Source organism: Aythya fuligula, chromosome 4 (assembly GCF_009819795.1).
Source record: "Aythya fuligula isolate bAytFul2 chromosome 4, bAytFul2.pri, whole genome shotgun sequence".
Taxonomy (NCBI): domain Eukaryota; kingdom Metazoa; phylum Chordata; class Aves; order Anseriformes; family Anatidae; genus Aythya; species Aythya fuligula.
Window position 1 is genome coordinate 9,614,186 of NC_045562.1, and position 21,541 is coordinate 9,635,726.

The following is a 21,541-nucleotide window of genomic DNA, read 5'->3' on the forward strand; positions in this document are numbered from 1 at the left end:
GTGTTTCATCAATCCAATTAATGTCTGGTGGGTTCTCAAAGGGAAGAGAAATTAATCTTACTGGACAGAAGTAATCTTACCTATATATGTATTTTTTTTTTTTTTTTTTTTTTGACTTTCAGTGCTGGAGGAAACCAGAATAAAGGGGAATAGAAGTGTTTGGGAGGGTTAAGGACATAGCCAATACAAAGAGGAACTACCCACTTTGTCAACAATCTTCGCGCTTCTCAAACACTTGTTGTTCCTGTTACACCATTACAAACAATGCAGCTGCCCAGCCGAGCTGCTGCCCACCCCAGTACTAGTTCTCCAGCTGCAAAAACATTCAATTGCTCAGTATCTCTTCTAGTAAAGGCAACAAACAACGGTGGCAAGGGTGAAAACAGGTGTAGAACAAAACAAATGAATAAACAGTTTGTTCTTCCAGCCAGGGGATAAGCAGGTATGTGGAACTGCTAACAACAGGGTGGGTTGTAGATGCAAGCAGTTTACCCAAACTCAAGGGGAGACAAGTGCTTGCAAGAGGACTCCACTGTCTGTTTTAAGTAGGTAAACCGCAACAGACTTGGGTAATCCTCTGGGCTGCAAATGAACAATGCCGGGAAAGTGCTTCCCCTTACTTACCTCCCCCCTTTTCATGTAACTAAAGAAGTGACATAAATCAAGAAGTTCAGAGATTAAACAGTTATTGGCAGAAATGAAAGCAAGGTCCAATCTTAAGCAGAGATGTGTATTCACATCTACCTGCTTTTGCGATTCCTTGCATTTTGTTGTAGCTCTTCACAGATTTTTCCTTCTTCAGCTTCCACTCTCTTCTTCAGTGAAAGACTTCAGATTGCACTCTGGGTGGAGAGCTCTGTTTGGCACTATTTTTATAACCTATATTCTATCACAACTTTGATTCGAGTATAACGAATTATCTACTACATGTATATTATCTACTACTGGATAAAGCCACACCAGGTCAAATAGAGCATTCCAGCTCATTTTAAAGCTGCCTCTTGGATTACACGCAAGGAAACATAACATGCAAGTTTATCAACCCCCATCCCACAATAACCACAAAATGAAAACATTTTGTTAATCGATGGAGTTTTTATTTGAACAAGTTGGTACAAAACCAGTACAGTACATCAAGTGAACCAAAACAAGCAGAAACAGACTCGAGCATTGTCAAATAAGGCACATATAAAAAAATCTACACGCATAATCCAGTGAAACAGACAGTCATTTCATATATATATTTGGAGGTAGAAATAATTACAAAAATACTGACAAATTTTAAGCAGTAGCAGATCTGTTAAAACAATTACTACTTAGGTCCCCATTTTAAAAAATGTCCTGGAAAATAACGTTTTTTCAGCATCTGATGTTGGCACGTTTGTGCTATTTCTGTTTTCAAGCATCAAAAGAATGCTGTTGCTGTTAAAAATCATCAATACCATGAGGAATACAATGAAGAAACTATAAAAAGTTATAAATTTACATTATTGGTGACCATGAACTTTATGAACGAGTTCTTGGGGTACAATGTTACCTTTCTTCCTTGAATTCCACAACATATTTACATTTTAGAGGCCTAACGAGGCTTTTAATAATGTGGCTATATCTGCTGGAATGGTTCCTTCTTCTCCTGAAGGATAAAAACATGCATTAGTGTTTAGTGTTCAGACAAAAGTCTGGAATACCAAAACTGTACAAAATCCTCACTTGTAAGCATCTAGAATTGACTTGTGTGTCAGATTCCAAGAGCACTTCCTGTCCAACTGCACAGCAAGTCAGCACAATACATCTTTCTAGTTTAACGTAAACCAAAATCGTCTTATCTGAATCACAGATCTTGTTTTTCAGAATAATATGTTTCAGTGATCTCCCTAACTCACTTAAGCGGACATCATTATGAGCAGGAGACTTACCCGAATCCGCTGCAGTCATATCTTGTTCTAACTTCAATTTCTGCTGGCTGATTTTGAGCATGGATTCTTCAATAGTCCCTTTACTGATCAGCTTTATGACTTTCACTTCTCTAAAAAGCATAAAATAGTATAAATACATTGTAGTAGTTTCTCTGGATTAGTGCAAATGGGAAAGACTCAGGCCTTTGCTCAGGTGGCAGTGGTTTAAAAACAAGGAGGTTAAAAGGGCAATACTCAAACTTCTAGTTTTTCTTTTTGGACCATCTGTGCTCTGTACTTCCAGAGAACTTCTTTCCTCTTACACTCAGCCACCAGAAGGGGCTATGTGGTCTCAAAAACCTGTGCTAATAGAAACAACTGAACTTCTCCTTGTCCCATACTACTGTCAAAATATCTGTTACTGAACACATTCTATTGCCCACAACAACTTATTCCTTACTGAGGATTCTAAAACAGATGATTGATTCACTTTTCAGGACAGTGTAGCATTTTAGAGATTCATTATCTTTGGAAGATGACGAAGAGCTTTGCTAACCACTTCCAAAGACATCAGATCTGCATTCCTATACACCAGTTTCTAGCACCAGAAATTTAAGTTATAGAGAATTTGATAAAGGAATAGGATGCAGTTAAGGTTCGTTCTGTCTGCACCACTTAATTGTAAGGCAATTCCTGCTTAAGCACTCTAACTGTAAGACAATTATGCTCCCATGCAATCCAGAGCTGGTTTACGTAAGTCTCTGCTTAAAATGGAATTTTAAAATCAAAATATTGTCCTGCTTTGAGAGCTTGCCTCCAAGAAAAACAAACATTATAATTAAGAAGTCTTACCTTTTCTGACCTACTCTATGGCATCGATCTTCTGCTTGCTTATCATTGTATGGGTTGCAATCAATGTCATGAAGAATAACAACATTTGCTGAAGTCAGATTGATTCCCAAGCCACCAGCTTTGGTTGACAGGAGGAACACAAATATTCCCATATCTGTATTGAACTGATCTATCAGATGTATCCTACAGAACAGAAGAACATTTGTATCAGGCCTTAGAAAAAAACAACACTCTCACTCTCAAGTTGAAAGAGAAGAAGTTAAGTTGATGATCTCCTTAAAAACAGGCCAGTGGTATTGCAAAGCAACTCAGAAGTACATAAAGGGTACCAACCATACCAAAGATAGACATAAAGGGTACCAACTATCCTCAGGCATGACCAAAGAAACATACTTTGAGAGTGACATCCTGATAGCAAAGGATGAAGTGAAACTTGGACAAAAATGTTGGATTACCATCACGGAACATGATAAGCAAGCTGGTGCAAAAAGGTGGGGAGGACTGAAGTATGCAAAACAAATAGATCTGTGGGGCACAGGACAGGAAAAGAATTCAGGTTTGTGACTAACTGCACATCACAGAGCAAGAAAGCCTGAGATTTTAGCTGCAAGTAAGTAATATCACAGAAAAAAAAAGTTTTGTTTTGAAAAGAAAGCAAAAGTATCTCCAAAAAGTCACAGAACAGGAAAGAGTTGAAAACTATCGCAGCTCGAATACAAGAAAACCACTGCAACATTTTCAGCTGTTGAACAGGAGAACAAAGGAAAGGACAAAGGAAACAGTTTGTCCTAAAGAATGAAAGGGGCTTACCTGTCTGCTTTAATAAACTACACTTCAAAGGAATCTCTAAAGGTGAGCTTTTGTTACATCATCCTGACACACAAGCAAATCAAAACATCTTTTAAGGCTGAAGATGCAAGTTTACCATTTGGATGTGCTACAATGGTAATCGGATCATCTAAACTCCCCTTTCAGCCTTACCCTAACACAATCGGAAATTTAACATTAAAGCCCTAACTAGAGCCAATTCCCAGCCACTGCAGAATTCTACATGTATACCTCAGAAAATCCAGGGTGTTATGTCACATCCTCCTACCACACATACATCCATTTCTTCACTCATCTTCAGTAAAAGAAAGTAAGAGTGACATACCTATCAGAAATCTGTGTTTTTCCATCCAACCTAATATACTTATGTTGCCAATGTTTTAGGAGAACTTCCAAGATATCCAGCATCATGGTAAACTGGCTAAACAACACAACTCTGTCACCCTGGAAATGACAAAGCAAAATAAAAGCTTTTAAACACTTGAATTACAGATGATGAACTAGAAAAGATTTATCATTTGTGTAAAAAAAAAAAAAAAAGTGTGTTTACTTACTTTCATTAAAGAGATGTTAAATTTATGCCACTTTCTGTAAGATACAGACCAGTGGCACCCTATTGCATCAAATAGCACACACTTGTGCAAATTCAGGATCCTCTGAAGTATTATGCTACATGCTTGTTTGCAGAATTAGCCAGTTTGAATGGATGACTCACAGCAGTGACCTCTTTTGTTTACATTAAAACAACAACATATGCTGAGTCAGTGTAATACACTCTTATTCAATTGCCAGAAGAAAGTCAGACTCAAATCTCATGGATGTGGAAATACTATCCATCGATACAGCAGCTGTTGTGTTAACTCAGAATGAACACTTGGAAGAATGGGAACTCTTATTTCGGTTCTGTAACTTCGTTGTTTATATAAATGCACAAGTAGGACTACACGTTACAAGTATTAAGTACCGTTCTGCAGTACTGCGCACGCATTAAGTCACTGTAATACTCCGCACAAAAGCAACTGGCCTGCATATACAGCTACTTGTGAGCAGATGGTAACAGTTCTTTAGAGATGGCCATTAGACGGACAGGAAAGGACATTTCAGCCATTGGTACTACAAACCTTCTCTTTAAGTTCAGACAGAATACGTTCCAGTGCTCTAAACTTTCCAGAATCCAAGATCTGATCCATGTCTAACTTGAAGTCACTGACATTAGCGTACTGCTTACAAAGCAAATGTAGTTCAAAATCCGTCATTACTGTCATATCTTCGAAGATAAGGTCAGGATTTGCATCACAATGTGTGGGTTCCTATTAGCAAAAAAATGAAGGGAAATAATGCAATACACAACCTTGCTAAGCAGACTAGAAAATACAAACAAAATTACATCCAAAATTTCTGAAAGAACAAAAACAAAGTAGCACAACTAGACATGGACAAATGCTAGAGCATGGCTCATGCAAGCAACAAAAGATGAAGTCTAGAACCCCAGGTTTATAGTAGAGGATTGTTACTTTGCAATTCAGCTTTTAAAATAGTTTGTACTACCAAAAACTAAGAAGTATATGCTCAACCTCCACAGTCATTACCTAGTTCCCATCAAGCCCTATGATCTTTCACCCCCGTATCAGATCTCTTCCCCTGAAGAGGCAACTCCCTAAAAGGGAGATCCAATCCTTGGATAGATGGTAGAAGACATGGGAAGCCCAGCCCAAGATGTAGGGTGGGTAGAGGGATGTCATGCCTGGAAGAAAGAGGAAAAGAAAAGCCACATCTGGAGAGTACGATGGTATGAGCAGGAATAAAAAGGGGACAAAAATCCTTCATAAACCAATAGGTGACTTCTCCCCTTCCCCCAGTCCTGTCTGGCTTTATTTTTAAACAAGCTGGAGATACTCAAAGGCAGCTGCAACTTCCTTAAGTACCTGCTGCATGTCCAAATTCTCTTTTGTTTGTACTTTAGAAACAGCAACAATTTTCCCCAAACTCCACAGGCATTAACCCCAGCCATACGACGAAAAAAATTAATAGTACAGTATTTATTTTACATTCCCTATTTTACTTCTGTATAGCCTAGATTTCTTGCTACTCAACAAATACCAATATACTCAAGTGTCCTCCCAAAACCTTTTCATAAGTATTTTGGTTTTAAGTTTTGGGGTGGAGGGAAGAAGTATTAAGGGGGTGCTAATGAAGAGATGACTGCAGTCCCAGAACTGTTCTCTCCATTCTAACACCTGATATAAGAATCAGTGTTAAAACACATACAGAGCTTGATCAGAGCACTGGATAGACACAGAAATAAAAAAGCAGCAACAATGAATTAAGATTTGCAAAGACACACTTTTGACCAAAGGACTGACAAAGTCTATTTAAGCTGCACTAAATTAAAATTAAGAACTTGTGTTGAATCTCATCGCCTTACCTTGAGCATGAGTGTGGACATTGTCCTAAGCTTGTCAGTTGTGTAATACTGACGATGTAAGAGAGGATGATTAGCCATTTTTCGAAGTTGCATCATTACATTTCCCATATCAGAGTTTTTCTCTGTCAAAGGAATAACATATTCAGAAGCAGCTCACAGGTATATAATGCATCTTTATTTCTCAGAATATTATAAGGAATATTCTTTACATTTAATATTTCACCTATTAACTGGACTTAGGAAAAAAAATTATAGAAGGAATATAGCCACTATGAGTATTAGACATCTCTTGAAAGCAAAGATCTTTATAGTCACGTTTAACAGCAACATAGGCATGGAAAAAGAAATGCAGCAAAGGCAAATGAAACACCATCACATACCGTTACTGTTAATAGTTTTCTTTAGCTTATTTAAGAGATCACAGTAGAGTTGCTCTTGTTTCTCAGACATAGCACATAATTCAATGAGATCTTTTTTGGGAGGTAGCTGTTTAAGGACCTGACAGGAAAAAAAAAAAGTAGCATGTAAAAACTGTACGGAATTACTGACTGCTATCTTACAAGCCTGCTTTTAAGCTATTGTACTCTTTCTTCTAATTCACCCTTTCATTGGCTGCAACTTTACTAACTGAAACTGAGTCAACAGACTGATTTACAAATTAAGCACGTGTTTTGGGTTATACATCTCACACAAACTACTCAAGTAACATGACCTGCATACCTCAAAAAACACACAAAATAACAAATGCAATACTTGGAAGCTACTCTGCTATTAATCACAGTAATTTATTTTTCAAACTGACAACTAAGTGTGTAAGAATCACAGTAAGATATAGATACATACGCTTTTCAGATTATTAAAGTTTTCCAGTGTTTTACACATCCAACTATAAATAGAAGCAGATAGGTTTTGGATTTTAATATGAAGACATCTCTCACTTGACTGCTTAGTGCGCTAAATAATCTTTCAGTGATCTTTCTTAACTAAAATTCCCAGCTGCAAACAGTCAACAAATACTGAGCATCTAAATATCAAATTGCAGCAGCAGGTCACATTCTTAATTCCAAACTCCTGGAAGATGAAGAGTAGCTCAAGTTTCCTGCTTTTCTTAGATAAACAGGTAAAACTAGCATTGACGAAATACAGCACTGAATCATGTTAGTCCCAAAAATCATCAGGCTTTTTGATGCTATGGAACAATTATTTTAAAAATAAAATTTACCTCATCTTTTACTCTTCTTAGGATGAATGGTTTTATTATCTGCTTCGCGTGTGCAATCCTCTCCTTTTCATATATGCTTTGTTCTTCAGCACTCTTCTAAAGAAAATATTGCAAGAACTCAATTGCATTTTGAAATTTTCAGCTGGAACAATGCTATCTGTCAATTTTTTAGATTTTAGGGAAACTGAGTCATAAGAGACAGATCTAATATAACCTAACATTCTGAGTCATCTTGTTATGACATATTTCCACTTGAAATGGTTTATTTCATTGTTTCCCTTTCTTGATTTTGTAATCATGTTACCTGTTTCCATAAGGTATCAACAACACAGAAGTATGGCAAAAAAAAAATGTTAACTTGGAGAAAAGAATATACAACACTTACTGTTTTTGAAGAGAACATCCTTCGGATTTCACTAGTGCTGCTACTGAACATATGTGGCATGACAAAATTCAAGAGAGACATCAATTCCAACAAATTATTCTGAACCGGAGTTCCTGTTAGCAGTAAGCGATTCTTTGCCTATTCATCCGAAGTGAAAAATAGTAATAACAAACATTAGTCAAATGGATTAAAAATAGTATTAGAAGAAGCAACACAGCTCATGGAGAACTGAGAAAGTGAACTTAAATTGTAACTATTTAAATTTAAAATATACTTAAATCTCATGGAACTATTTCCTGGTGAAGTCAACAAGATATTTTGGCGATCTGTGGGAAATTGACCTCAGATCAATTTAAGATTATTCAAGAAGCGTAATTCAGATGTAAGAAAATCCCTGTGTTTTTTTTTCATTGCCCACATATCATATCTTTAAGGAAATCGAATATTTTAAGAACAACTTTTGAATTGCAAGTACATGTCACAATTTAAAGTCTTAGAGATCAGCTTCTTAAAAATGCATTTAACAAAAATATTGAAAAATAAGTTGTAGTAATTCAAGTGGTAAGGATATTATTATTGTACCAATACTACAGCGCTAAATCAGTCATTAGAAAAAGGGCTGTACTCAATTTTCTCTTAAATGCTATTAACTTAGGGTGCAAGCTACAAGAAAAAATATTTTAAAGCTAGCTTTTCCTTTGTAGTCCTATCAGAATACATCCTTATATACTACAACATTTTTATATGAGTCATTTTTGTTTTCAGAATAGCAATTTTATAATCTTTACTGTAGCTTAAACTGGAAAATTGCTTAACAGTGAAACTGAACTACTACTCTAGTTGTAATGATGCTCTAAGATATTAACTACATTTTTTTGGAAACTCGTTTCCCTTGAAAGAGCTTGTAATGCAGGATCTACTCCTGAAATTTCAACATCACCTGCACATCACGAAGTTCTGGACCACGATCTATCTATGACTTTTAAAATCAATATTTCTTTTGTTTCCCCACTACCCATAATGACAGAACAGTAAAAAGAGTTGTTTGTTGAGGGGGTTATTACTAAGTCCCTTACATTAATTGTCATAAGGTGCTGGTAGCGTACAGAGCTCATGTTCTTGAGCATATGACCTTCATCAAAAATTGCATAGTTAAGCTTCAGCCTGCGAAACAGTCCTCGATCATCTGAGCTGCTAATTGCACAGTTATACCTGTCAGAAGAATTCATCATAAAAACGCACATTAAATGCAAATTTAACATGAACATTCTGCTACCACAACTACATTATGTTCTATATACATGTACTAAATATATATATTATATTATATATAATATAATTTAGTATATAGAATATATAAATTATAATTTTAATTTTAAGAGTTACAGAAAGAAACATAAGGGGCCTTAAACTACAGCTGCCTTGAAGTAATCAGCCATGTGAGTTATCAGTCAATGCTTTTTGCAACACTTTCCAAGTCACAAGACACATACCAAACTTTTACAAAAACACTGTACCTGCTACAGCATTAATAAACATCTTTTTATCATTACTTGAAAAGAAAATGAAATTCCTTTTCCCATTACCGAATTCTAAACATTGCTTTTTCATTACTTGTTCTCTGAATTTCACATGCAAAGCAAAGATAGGTCAACATGCTTTACACACCCCTCGTTAAGTGACATTGAAAAAAATAACCCCAATTGCCTTTGGCTCTTGCCAAACACCACGCATAAAGACTGAGGAAAACCTCATGGTCTTTAGTAAAATATAACTGGCAGATAACTAATTTTGTTATACCACTAGAGGTCAGTAGATGCTAACTAATTTTTTTTTTTTTTTTTAAAACTATTGTACTTACGTAGTTACAATGACATTGAAATCTACAACTTTATTATTAATGTCTGCCCGGAGATGTTTCCGGTCTTCCTGGGATCCTATAGAAGGACAAAACACTACATGAGTACAACTACATTTAATTTTAATGCATATAAAAATTAAGATGGTATAAAGGAATACTATCAGTATTAAATATCTGTATTTAAACAGTTACTTAAAAATAATGCTTCTATGAACAACTCATGTCTGCTGAGGCTGTACATGGAACCAACTGTATCCTTGGATTAATTTCTAAATTGCACTCCTCACCATAGTAAAAAAGGACATTCAGTTCAGGACACCACAGATGAACTTCTCTTATCCAGTTATCTGTAAGACATCATTTAAAAAAAAGACAAGGTTATTTATACTCACATCTTACATAATTCCAAATGCACCTCAGCATTAAAACAGAAGCCTGATCTTAATGCAAATCCCTTATACTTCTTAACGTTTGAGAGAATTTGCTTTCTAAACACTGGAGAAATGGTAGCATTTAGGGAAATTAAGCAATCAACAATTGACAAAGCAGGAACCATTAGAGTCTTCCTTCAAGAGGTTTCAGAAGTTTTATACAGCAATTCGAAAATAACATAAATAAACCTTTCTCATGCGACTCTTCCTACTGCTTAACTAAATTACACTCCAAACTCCTGCTGAAATCAAATATGCATGGTTTACAGCCACCACCTTACCAGGTCTAAAATAATACAAGTATCTACTGCATTTCATTACTTCTTAGCCTGATTTCTCCCCCAGACATTATTTCCTCAAGAAGCAACCATTTAATTTATTGACCGTTTTCATTTAGAAGTGTTTCATCAGGAAATACGATGCCTCTGGGAATTGGGAAAGCTTCCTAACTCTATGCAGTCCCAGGTGTGCAGCCATCAAAGCAGCCACTGATAATGTTATCAGGCCAAAGGGAAAAGTGCTTTACAGTACACTGTGCGTGAGGGTTAGTCTCAAACAATCACAAACCACTGAGGAAGGGGATTTCTGGTAAATGCCACTTGGACCCAAGCTAGGGATGAAAAGAACCCTCAATGGAAAAGTATCAGAGAAACTATAGACAGACCGCTTCCCAGGCTTTACCTGCTTGACAGCATCAAATAATAATGGCTTGCCCAAGCTGCCACTACAGTTTATAAGCCTCTACAGTTCACTTCACAAAAACACTCATTTACAACACCTTGGATTTTGAAAACCTGGGTTCTGGTAGGTTTAAAAGCATACCAATAATGCCAATTTCGAAGTGATGTTGAACAACTTTTCTGATGCGTTAAAAAAAATGCATTGGCTTCAGAAATTAAGAGCAGTATTTTCTTCCTAAGTTAAAATTGCTGCTTTTTTTCCTAGTTTTTCAATAAACACAATTTAACTCCAAAGAACTAACTTATCCTAAAACTCATCAGCTTTCTTGATGTATTTTTTTCCACTCTATTCTTTGTACTTTCAACTGATGTCATTAAACAACCAAAACACAATTAAAACACACTATTAGCTTAATTGTTTTAGGATTTTGATCTGCCTTTAAAGATTCTATGCAAAGACGAAAAAGGCATTGAATATTTTGAATGCAATGAAGCACCATCTGAAGACTAGAAATTTCAGCCAATATTCAGTAAAAGATTTAGCTAAACAAGATCAAATTGTAACATGCAGGTTTGTTTGTTTTGCGAAGCAGACAGACTTAACATGGATTTATTTAATATGCTCTAATTAATTCAGTACAAGCATGCCTCTAGTACAGATTACATTCCATTTCAGATGATTTATGGAGTTGAATATCACACCACAAGGAAACTGTTTTCTTTCATGAAAGTGTTATCTTCACTTGACAGCCCATCCAGTTACCTCCACAGTCTCTTTCTTAAAAAAATAATAATAATAATAAAAAAAAAAAGAATAATTTTGAGGCTTACAACTTACCTAATGTTGAAGCTGGCACGACTATCAAGTGGGGACCTCTATTGCCCTCTTGGTAGAGATAAGCCAGAAATGCAATAGCTTGAATTGTTTTTCCTAAGCCCTAGGAGGAAAAAAAAAAATAAAATCAATTTAAACAAAATTTATAGTCTCTAGAACATAATAGTGTTTCATATTCCTAAGATGATTACACTGTAGTCAGTGTTAACTAAAGACTACAGATCTGCAAAGAAAAAAAATCAATCAGCATTATTTTCGGAAGACATTTCCTTCTCAAGTACAGCTCCAGTCAAACTCAATTATCTTTTCAGCTCAACATCTGAGCATCAGGTATTAACCTGCATCACACATGAAGTTTTTCATTTTAGTTCATCCCTCAAATCTTCAAGAAACTGTGGTTCAGACAACAGCTCATTTGGAAACTCACCATTTCCCTGCATCTGAACCAATCATGCAAATGACAGTTCAGCTATTTCTGAAAGTGAAATTTAATAGGGAAATCACGTTTGTTTGCAACATGCTTACATTTCTACCAGTGCTCACTTTACTATCTTTTGCACCATGGATTTGAAATCTTAACTTCTCTACCAGAAAGTAAGAATGAACTGGTGCTAACAGGTATGAAAAAACACAGAAATTGCGAAACGCTGCTTATGGCTTAGTGAAGCAAATCAATCTATTCACTCAGTTTATCACAACACGAAAGACAGCCAGGATTAAAATCAGTTGACACTCAAAACCTCAAACAAAACTCTCTAATTTTGTAACTCACGAGGGGCATATTGACAATATATGGTCAAAACGCTGGAGAAGCAGGAAAGGCTTGTGCTGTTTTTGTCCCCCCTCTCTCCCCCCATATATTTAACTATTTTCAAGGTGATGTAGAAATGCAGAAGATAGGGGCTCACTACAGCTAAACGCTGGACAAGCAGAGTGAACGGTATTTATTTGCACAGAGCTATGAAAATAAATGGTTCAAGGATGATCTTGTGGTACAAACTGGTTCCTTTCCATCAGATGACATCATGTGACTTGTAATTATCACTGTCCATGAATCTCAGGTTACCTTTTACTTTCAAGTTGAGAGCTCAGCAACTACTTGTGTTGAAAAAAAAAAAATATGGGAAACATTTGGAGAAACTGTGATTCGTGTTAGCTAAAAATAAATGACAAATTCTTTCATTTTTTCCAAGTCCTAAGCAGATTATAACAAAGTCACTTACAATACTTTCAACAGTCCTTAAATAACCAGTTTCACACTTACCATTTCATCAGCCAAAATACCATTCAATCCATGTTTATGAAGAAGTGCTAACCAGTTCAAACCAATCTTCTGATATGGCTTCAGTTCCAAACTGTTTAAAAAATAATAATAATTCAGGTTTACCATGTTACCATCTTTTGTTTGTTTTGCCATGAAACAGTTTTATACTTATGTTCATTAGAGTATGGCAAATTTAATGCTGCCTGTATTTTACTCCAATCCAGAGAGAAACCATGAACTATTTAATTCATCACCTGAACACCAAAGAGCATCTCTGAACTAAGAAGTGCATCTGAATTCTCATAAGCGTTAAACAATCAAAATGAACACTACAATAAAATCCTTTCTTTTAAATTAGTGATTGACAACCAGTTAAAAAGCGTTACACAGCCAGTAATTTTTAAAATATGAAGCAATAGTTATTACTGCCAGTGTGGACACCAAACAGAAAACACACACAATCCACAAAACACTCCACCAAATCGCCTACTGTAGCATTTTTTGCCAAAAGAGACCAAAACAAAACAAACCACCACTGATAAGCTCCCTTCACACAATTCCCTTTCCCTCTCTGCTTCTATTTTCACTCTAGAAAAATTATTTTGCTACTTACCACTAAACCTTACAAAACCTAATTTAGGTTCTTCTCTGGCCACTGCAACTCCACACTTACTAACCTTTTCAAAAATTTGTCCCATCCCATTCCTCTGCCTGTCACCTATTTCCAAACCTCCTCAACTCTCTATTACCAATTTATCTGCCTGGAAGAAACACTTTCCTCCAGGGCATCCCCCCCACTGTATATAGAGTTCCAGATCATTTTGCATATCTACTTTCTGACTGAGGTCCCCAGTGCAGCTGATAACCTTTAGAAGTCTGCTCAGATTATTTATCATTTGACATCTGACACACAAGGTTTTCTGTTAGTGAAGCAGTTTTGTTTGTTCATTTGTCTGGAAGACAGTGACAACTTGCAATCTCATCACTTAAAATTCTACATTCATAAAAAATTGGTGCCATTACACTGTTACATATTTTATGTTCATAATCCTTATCATCTTTCCTGATGCACCCGAAAACATTTGTTGCACTCCCTCAAGCATTGCACGTGCATCCCTGGCTAGATCCCTGAGAGCTGCTGAGCAAACACAACTCTGCTTTTAGAGGGGACAATTTTGAAAATCCTGACGTTCAAGCACAGCTTACTATCCAACACCCTTTCAAATATTTAACAAATAACAACACCTCTTATTCAGAATGGAAGGCTGCTCTATGTTCCATCCACATCCTCCATCTTCAGTAATTTTAGTTACTTGTTTTGTTAGTTTATTTGAAATGTCTTCACATTTATTCATGAGCTTGAGAACCACGTCCCTCTCCTTCAGCAGGATCTTGCAATTCCACACAATGTCTTCTGACAAGCCACTAGTCTTAGTCATTTTTGTGAACTGCAAAACAAAAGAACAAAATACTGTGAACGCTGGTATCAGACAGGGAAGTAGCAGATCAAACACTGGTTTACAACTCCCAGCACTGTGCCTATCATCTTTCAGTTCACAAAGCTTTACAAGATAGTGCTGCCAGCACAGAAGGACTCATGTTTTGCTCCTTAGGCTTTCAGCAAGTTTTCCCCTAATCTTTCTTAGAACAGCAAGAGACAAAGCACTTCAGCACTTCCTTGTTCTACTGGAATGCCCTGAAAAATGAAGTGATTCGTGTAGCTGTTGCTCTTCCCTCTATCCACCTGCAGCATACCAAGGATTAATACAGAACAGCTCTGGCTATCTTTGTTAGATATTAAAAACACAAGGTATGAGCATAACATAAGGATCAAAGCAAACCAAGATATGAGGAAGGCTATTAAAAAACTGATGCTGGCCTAGAAGGGGTTGGCAACAGACCTGTTAAAATAAATAAACAAACAAAAAAACAAACAAAAAAATGCATGAACAACAACAAAAAAAAAATACAAACCCAGAAAAACTGACAGTAGGGAGATAGTAGTAGATTTCTTAGTAGGGAAAAACACACATTTCATTATGCATCCAACCACAGCCGAGCATTATTAAATCCCAGATCTAACTGTATCTCAAACAGAACATTCAATTCCATTGTGGGCAGAGTGAAAAAAAACAAACAAATAAAGATTTCAGGGTTAAAAAAAATTCCAAAAAAAACTTTTTTTTTTTTTTTTTCTTAAGTCACCAAGTACTGGCATGTTCAGAAAACCAGCCAAGACTAGATTCATCTCTTTCAGTTCTTCACTTTTTTTGTGTGTACTCGTTTTAGGACAGAGTTAGCTTCTTCCCAGCAGCTTGTATGGTTGTGCATTTTGGATTTGTGACCAAAACAGTGTTGATAACCCACCAATGTTTTAGTTTTTGCTAAGCTGTGCTTAGAGAGGGTCAAGGCCTTTTCAGCTTCTCATACTGACACACCAGAAAGGAGGGTGAGGATGGGCAAGAAGCTGGGAAGGGACACAGCCAGGACACTGAACAAAGCAGTATCCCACACCATACACCTGACACCCTGCTCAGCCACAAAAACTGAGGTGGAAAGGAGGAGGGGGCAACATTTGCAGTTACGACTCTCATCTCCCCAAGTATCTGTTACACGCGATGGAGCCCTGCCTTCCTGGAAATGGTTGAACATCTGCCTGCCAGTGGGAAGTAGCAAATCAATTCCTTGGTTTGCTTTGCTTGTGTGTGCTGCTTTTGCTTTCTGTAGTTAATTCTCTCTATCCTGACCCATGAGTTTTCTCACTTTTGCCCTTCCAATTCTCTCTCTCTCCCTGCTGGGGGGGGAGTGTGTGCGCATGCGGGGTCAGAGCTACTTTCTGTGTTTCAGCTGCCTGCCACGGTCACACCACAACAGCATTAAGGTACTTTATCAAACTCAGATTCACTTAAACTTTTTTTTTTTCCTTGCAATGAATACTACCTTCTTTGTAATCTTGCATAAAACAACCTGGTCATTAGCACTTACAGGTAGTTTTCAATGATAGCACCACCATTTTGACAAGATTTTAGCAACGTTCTGTGTGCTTTCTTTAGCACATGTATGTTTGAAGTCAATATTATCTTTTTTTTTTTTTTTTGAACCTTACTTGCCCTTCTGCAAAACAAATACATTTTCTAAATGCCACAGCAAGCAAGCTGGCAGATGAGTCAAAATACTGGAATCTTTGATGGAAATACCCATTAATACGAGGTTTGCCTTAACTCCTGAGCACGCCTGGTTTACAAAGTTGAAGCACACGACTGCTTGAGAACAGAAACACGCAGTTGATCCATGAGGACGTTTTGCTTTCCATAACACTTTGATTCCTTAAATAAAAGGTAGGTATTTTCTCCCGTCTTGGCTGAGAACAGACCTTTAAGTGGTGTAACTGCTCTGCCACCATCCTCAACTACTCAAAAGAGTCTCCAAGAAACACGTAGATATAGAACACATTAGCACTGTTTAGCGGTGGACTTGTCACTTCTAGATTGAAGGTTGGAGTAGGCAATCTTAAAGGTCTTCTCCAACCTGAATCGTTCTATGAAAACACGTTTTTCTCCCCCCTATGACTCCTTATCACAGTCCTTCATCAACAAATTCTAAGAATTGAAGAATACAAGTACCTTTGGAGTCGCCATTCTTTTATTGAAACTGAAGTACAGGTTTGCCCTGTGTGTGAAACCACACCTGACTGAAATTCAGAAAAATCTGCATCTATTACAACTTAGCACAAGGCTTAACAGGAATATATCCTCCTATTATTCCTTTCTTAAAAGGAAGGGGTTAACATAGAACAATTATTATGCATTAAGTGATCAATATGGCAGAGTAAAAGCCAGTTTCGTTAAAATGACCAGTACAGGCAGGTCGTGGTTTGACTCCAGAAAACTCCAGTGAGCAATGCCCTCTACTGGCAGTCCTCAGTTACAGTGTTCAGTCTTGGTTCGTTTGTGATTTTGTCTATTTGAAAAAAAAAAAATTACCAACAGTCATAGGTTAAACCAGGCTAAAGGCACATGTCAACACTTGTGCAAAAGTTTTCTAAGTAGACATCTCTTAATAAACAGTTGCAAAGAACATGATTTTTAATAGGCGATTAAAAAATTTCAACATTTGTTTTGATGCCTAAAGCTCTGGTTGGCACGAATCTAAATCCTGTAATCTATAAATGAAGGCATGGAGAATGAAGCCATCTGTTATTTAAAAAGTTCTATTATTTCACATCAGCACGTTAACATTCATTTCCAAGTTTCAACAAGAAAAAATTTAGCCACTGGTTTGCACATGGAAAAACAGCATTATGCTGTCACGTACAACGTGAGTAGAGCTGCGGAGAGCCTTTGGGTGACTAGGGGCTCGCACCCCCTGCCTTCCAAAGGGGTCCAAAAACTTTGAGGCCATCGTGGGCACGTGAACATGGAAGCTTCCACAGCACACCTGAGCAAACACCCGTGGTGATCCCGCGTGACAGCAGTGCCCAAGGGTGAACGACCACCAACCACACTGGCAGCCTGCTCAGTTTCAGTCTGGAACACGCGAAGGCAATTCAGGATTTCACTTCACTGCGTAAGGACAAAAGACAGCCTCAACCTAGATCAAAAAAAGCCCCATTTCACTTCGAGCAGCAGCCATTTCTGACCCAATGTTATTTGTTGCGTCCACTCTGTTTCTTCTAGTGCAAGACTTCTGGATTTTTTTTTTTTGCTAGTTTCATTTTTGTGGGAGTTTGTACACGTACAGCCAAACAGAACAACAAATGACAGCAGATTTGAAGCTCCCCTCCCTGGGGATGTTTCTCTCTTACCTCATATACTATAGCAGCAAACAGAATATGACAGATAAGTCTACGTTTTAGGGGGTGGTGATGACTCAAATGAAATGACCAACTAAAATGTGCTATGTCAAAATTTCCGCATAATATTTAGTGTCATTGGTATAACTTGCATGTATTCCTTAAGAATTTTGAGTTCTTTTAAAACTACTGTCATCACTTGAGGTCTTTCATTACCAAAAGAGATGGCTTGCTTTGGGACAGAAACTGTAAGACTGCAAATGAGAGCAATTAGAGACAACGCTAAAGAGGAAATTTAAGCAGTTACTTATAAAACCTTAAAAATAAGAAACTAAAATAGCATTAAGCTCCCTCCAGTATGCATGTCCACAGTTACAAGAATCAACATGAAATTGTATCACACAAACACAACAGGGCAAGAAACAACAAACCCAGAAGGCTCAGATAGGCTCTTTCTGGCCTTTTTAGCCAGTCTTTGGTCTCTCTCTTGTTTCACACACACCCTGAACACCTACAGGTATTTTGGTTATGTGATCATGGTTTATAACCTGTTTTCTGAGGATGACATTTCCAACATGAGCCAATTTGAACAGTTTGGAAAAAGAGTGCAGTTATAGGAATAATTCATCACCGAGTTTTTTAGAGTAAGAAGGAGAAGGAAAGGCATCAGGTATCAAACAGACCTGTCCTCAATACTCCTCCCTCCCTTTTCTCCTAGTCCCCACAACCCCTCTTTCTGCTGGCAGCCCTTTAGCTTGTCTACCCCATGTCACCCACCTGCTCTCCCGGTGCTACAATCCCTAATGACCCATCCCAGAAGATGCCCCTCAACTGCTCCTCAAGATCACCAATTTCAGCATCACACCCTCTTTTATCTTAGCTCCATGCTTTGTCTGGTTCTACAATAGCAGACCACGCTCTTAGATACCCCCCAGTCAGAAAGCAACACACTTTGACTCAGAAATACACTTTTTAGGAAAACAAGCATCCCAATATATGCAACCTCCTATTCTCGTTAGGCACACAGTATATTCCAAGGGAGGTCACAAGTACTCACCCAGAAAACCATTGATACTACAAATGAAGAAACAGATAGCTAAAGCCTCCAAGAAATATCCAAGCACCACTCATGCAAGATGGTATTTGATAGGAAACTAGCTGGGAGTGTTATCTCTAACATGGAAAATTGCATAAAACTACGCTCCTTGAAGTTACAGTGGATCTACTGCACGAGCACTTAGAAGTTGCCAAAGTAATTCATTCTTGTGCGTAAAGACATTTTCAGCTCTCTTCATTTACTTTAAGAACCTTGTTTAATCATTTTTTTTTCCTGTGCATTACAAGCATCACTAGATCAAGTTAAACATCTGCCCTAAGTATTTTTACAGCAGATATTTAAATAATTCCAAGTATTCTCAGTAATTTCTTAAGTTTGAAATCTGTTTAAATCCATCAAAAAAAAAAAAAAAAAAAAGAGTCTTAAGGCAACTTAAAAGGTTTGCCTGGAAAAAGATTAGCATTTTAATTTAAGTTTTCCTGGAATAAGTCATCCAATTTCTGAACAGGCTTTCCTATTAATGCCATTAATCTTCACCTCAGGCAGAGAGCCTTAAGATCTTCCTCTGTTCTCCTAAATAACAGTAACATTGAGTGCTTTACAAAGGTTTTACCAAAATAACTTACAGTATCTTTACAGTAGATATTATTACAGTAAAAATATACCTTAAAATTAAGTCAATTTATTCAGTGCTATAAACAACCAACCCTCTACATTTTTCTACCATTCTATTAATTGGTAGGGAAAAATGCTGGGTCACTAAGCTACTGGATCTTTATAAACAATTAAATCACTCTGATATTAAACATCTGCTGAAGTTTCCTGCAAATTACTTCTACTCTGGGCAAGTATTCACAACACTAGACAAACATGTGGTTGCTGACAGCAGCAATTTTTTATGAAAGAAATATTTGGAACATGAACAGGCCCATACAGTTTTTCTGTTAAATATTTTACACAGAGAAAAGGATAAGAGCCCTGTAGCAAATATTTCTGCAGAGAATTAAGCTCAGGCAGAACCCAACAAGTTTAGAAAGGAACTGCCGTGTGACAGATGTTCTCTAAGAAGCCAAAGGCTTGAGGCAAAACGGATTTTTTTTTTTTGCAGCATATCTGTACCTCGTTTTTTTTCTTTTTTCAAGGATCTCTCTCTTATCTCCCCCATTTGCAAGACAACTCTTACAAAGATCATTTTGTTTTCTTGAAAGTTTTTTTTAGTAACTTTTGCTATTTTGTGGTAAAACACACAATAACATTTATTATTTGTTTTTATGCATATCGAAGAAATCATATTCTTCTCTAAAGAAATATAAACAGATCTTGTATTTATTAGTGGGGTGGTTTCAAAACACAGACTGGTTGAAAGAAAAAAAACACGTACCAATTACTCCTTAAGAAGGCCTACACAGTTATTGACTTAAAATTCAAAGCACTAATAATTAAACCAAGACAGCCTGCCGTAACGCACTTCAAATTTCTTATTAGAACACTGCCCGTATTAGGTCTGACGTCCTGCAGTTAACTGAAATGCATGAAAGGTGAAGGCAACAAACAAACCATGGGAAACATTTGAAAGTAACATCCCAGTGACAGCAGATAATCTACTTACCAAGAGCTATTGCTTTCTCTTCTGTTGTGGATTGTGGTTTAGCCTTCTGATGCTTTACCTTTTGTTAATAAAAACACAGCAGCTCGCTCCATTAAAAAAATGGCTGCGCTGCTTAGCTAGCAAAACCATGCTAGAGACAAAGCTGAAGCAGATTAAAAAAAGAACAAAACACGGACAATGACTGTTCCTTGTCTAAAACTGAAAATATCCATGCTGGCATCTTCATCATGGAGCTACCCTTGAAGCTGCTGCTGCTGCTGTTAGAGTAGCTGCAGTAAAAGTTCTGCCACATTCTCGTCTTCTGCATGGGTTTTCAGCTCAAACAGCTCAGAACAGGCTAGCAAACACCTCCTTCCTAAATGAAAGCTCTAATTTCTTCTTCTGCAGTGAAATCAACCAAGTTTCTACGCTAAAAAGTGAGTGACAGTAATGTCAGCCAATCAGCTTGAGTTTTTCAGCAAAATCACCCCTTAATTCATTCAAAATTAGGTCATATGACACTGTTTGAAATGCTATTGGCTTACAATGAATGTAGTATTTTAGCCTAATCAGGCTAAGGCCACCCATCTATGCCTCTCTAGACCGAAGACACCTTGACTCTAGGCACACTGGGGATATTAAAACAAGAATGCAGACTTACCAGAGCTTCCCAACTATTAAAGGGCCGGAGCGCTATTATCTTCTGAACCTTTTTCTGAGAGCACTGGGGAATCAGCGTGAGTTCACTGGGGGAAGCATCTTGCAGGAAGCTAAGGATTTTAGCTTTGTAACCATCCTCCATCACTTCGTCACCACTGCTGTAGTCCTGGTCAAGGGAGCTACCACCTTCTTCGGAACCTGACTCGTCCTCCGAGTCTTCCATCTCTCTTTTAGTGCTCCAAACACTTTTGCTTTTTTTCCTAAAGCCGTTCTGCTCCCTCCCAGAAGATTTCCGCTTCAACTTCTGTTTATTCTCATCACTTCTGCTGCTTGCAGAGACTTTGGTCCAGTCCGAAACTTCACTTTTGGAAGGAAATTCCACGCCTACAGGTGTGGTGTAGAGAAGGCAACAAGTCAACACATACTGGTTAAGGGCAAATTAAAAACTACTGCTCTTCCAAAATGAAGTCACATATGTAATATTAAAATTGTGTTTTATATCAACACAGCGCCTCAACAGCAGGCGTTACCAAGAAGGGAAAAAAGCGCAGCAAATGCCATTCAAGTCTGTTTAAAACATGTAAATAGTATTAACTAGGAGTAGGTGAACAACACTAATTTGTATATTGCTCAAATAGCACACCATTTTGAGCAACTATCCTAGAACACAGAAGAGCAACACAACATTGTATGTGTGAGCTGCAGAAGCTTTGAGGTAAGAGCAACCTCTTATAGCTTAAGAGTTGTGATAATACTACTGGGATGA

The 21,541-nt window shown here is 37.3% G+C and overlaps 1 protein-coding gene across 1 annotated transcript in view; it reads right to left on the minus strand.

Annotated features, from left to right (window-relative positions):
- Positions 1-1,084: 1,084 nt before the first annotated feature.
- SMARCAD1 (SWI/SNF-related, matrix-associated actin-dependent regulator of chromatin, subfamily a, containing DEAD/H box 1) overlaps positions 1,085-21,541 on the minus strand; it is a 33,932-nt gene continuing 13,475 nt past the window's right edge. Inside the window, exons 7-22 of the mRNA XM_032186564.1 lie at positions 20,777-21,159; positions 13,924-14,126; positions 12,679-12,769; positions 11,418-11,517; positions 9,756-9,815; positions 9,469-9,544; positions 8,684-8,819; positions 7,608-7,745; positions 7,223-7,318; positions 6,381-6,498; positions 6,001-6,122; positions 4,697-4,885; positions 3,901-4,019; positions 2,748-2,930; positions 1,917-2,026; positions 1,085-1,633 (exon numbers count right to left, since the gene is read on the minus strand). Of these exons, the coding sequence (XP_032042455.1) occupies positions 1,572-1,633; positions 1,917-2,026; positions 2,748-2,930; positions 3,901-4,019; positions 4,697-4,885; positions 6,001-6,122; positions 6,381-6,498; positions 7,223-7,318; positions 7,608-7,745; positions 8,684-8,819; positions 9,469-9,544; positions 9,756-9,815; positions 11,418-11,517; positions 12,679-12,769; positions 13,924-14,126; positions 20,777-21,159 (2,186 nt within the window). The 3' untranslated portion in view covers positions 1,085-1,571. The remainder of the gene's footprint in view (positions 1,634-1,916; positions 2,027-2,747; positions 2,931-3,900; positions 4,020-4,696; positions 4,886-6,000; positions 6,123-6,380; positions 6,499-7,222; positions 7,319-7,607; positions 7,746-8,683; positions 8,820-9,468; positions 9,545-9,755; positions 9,816-11,417; positions 11,518-12,678; positions 12,770-13,923; positions 14,127-20,776; positions 21,160-21,541) is intronic.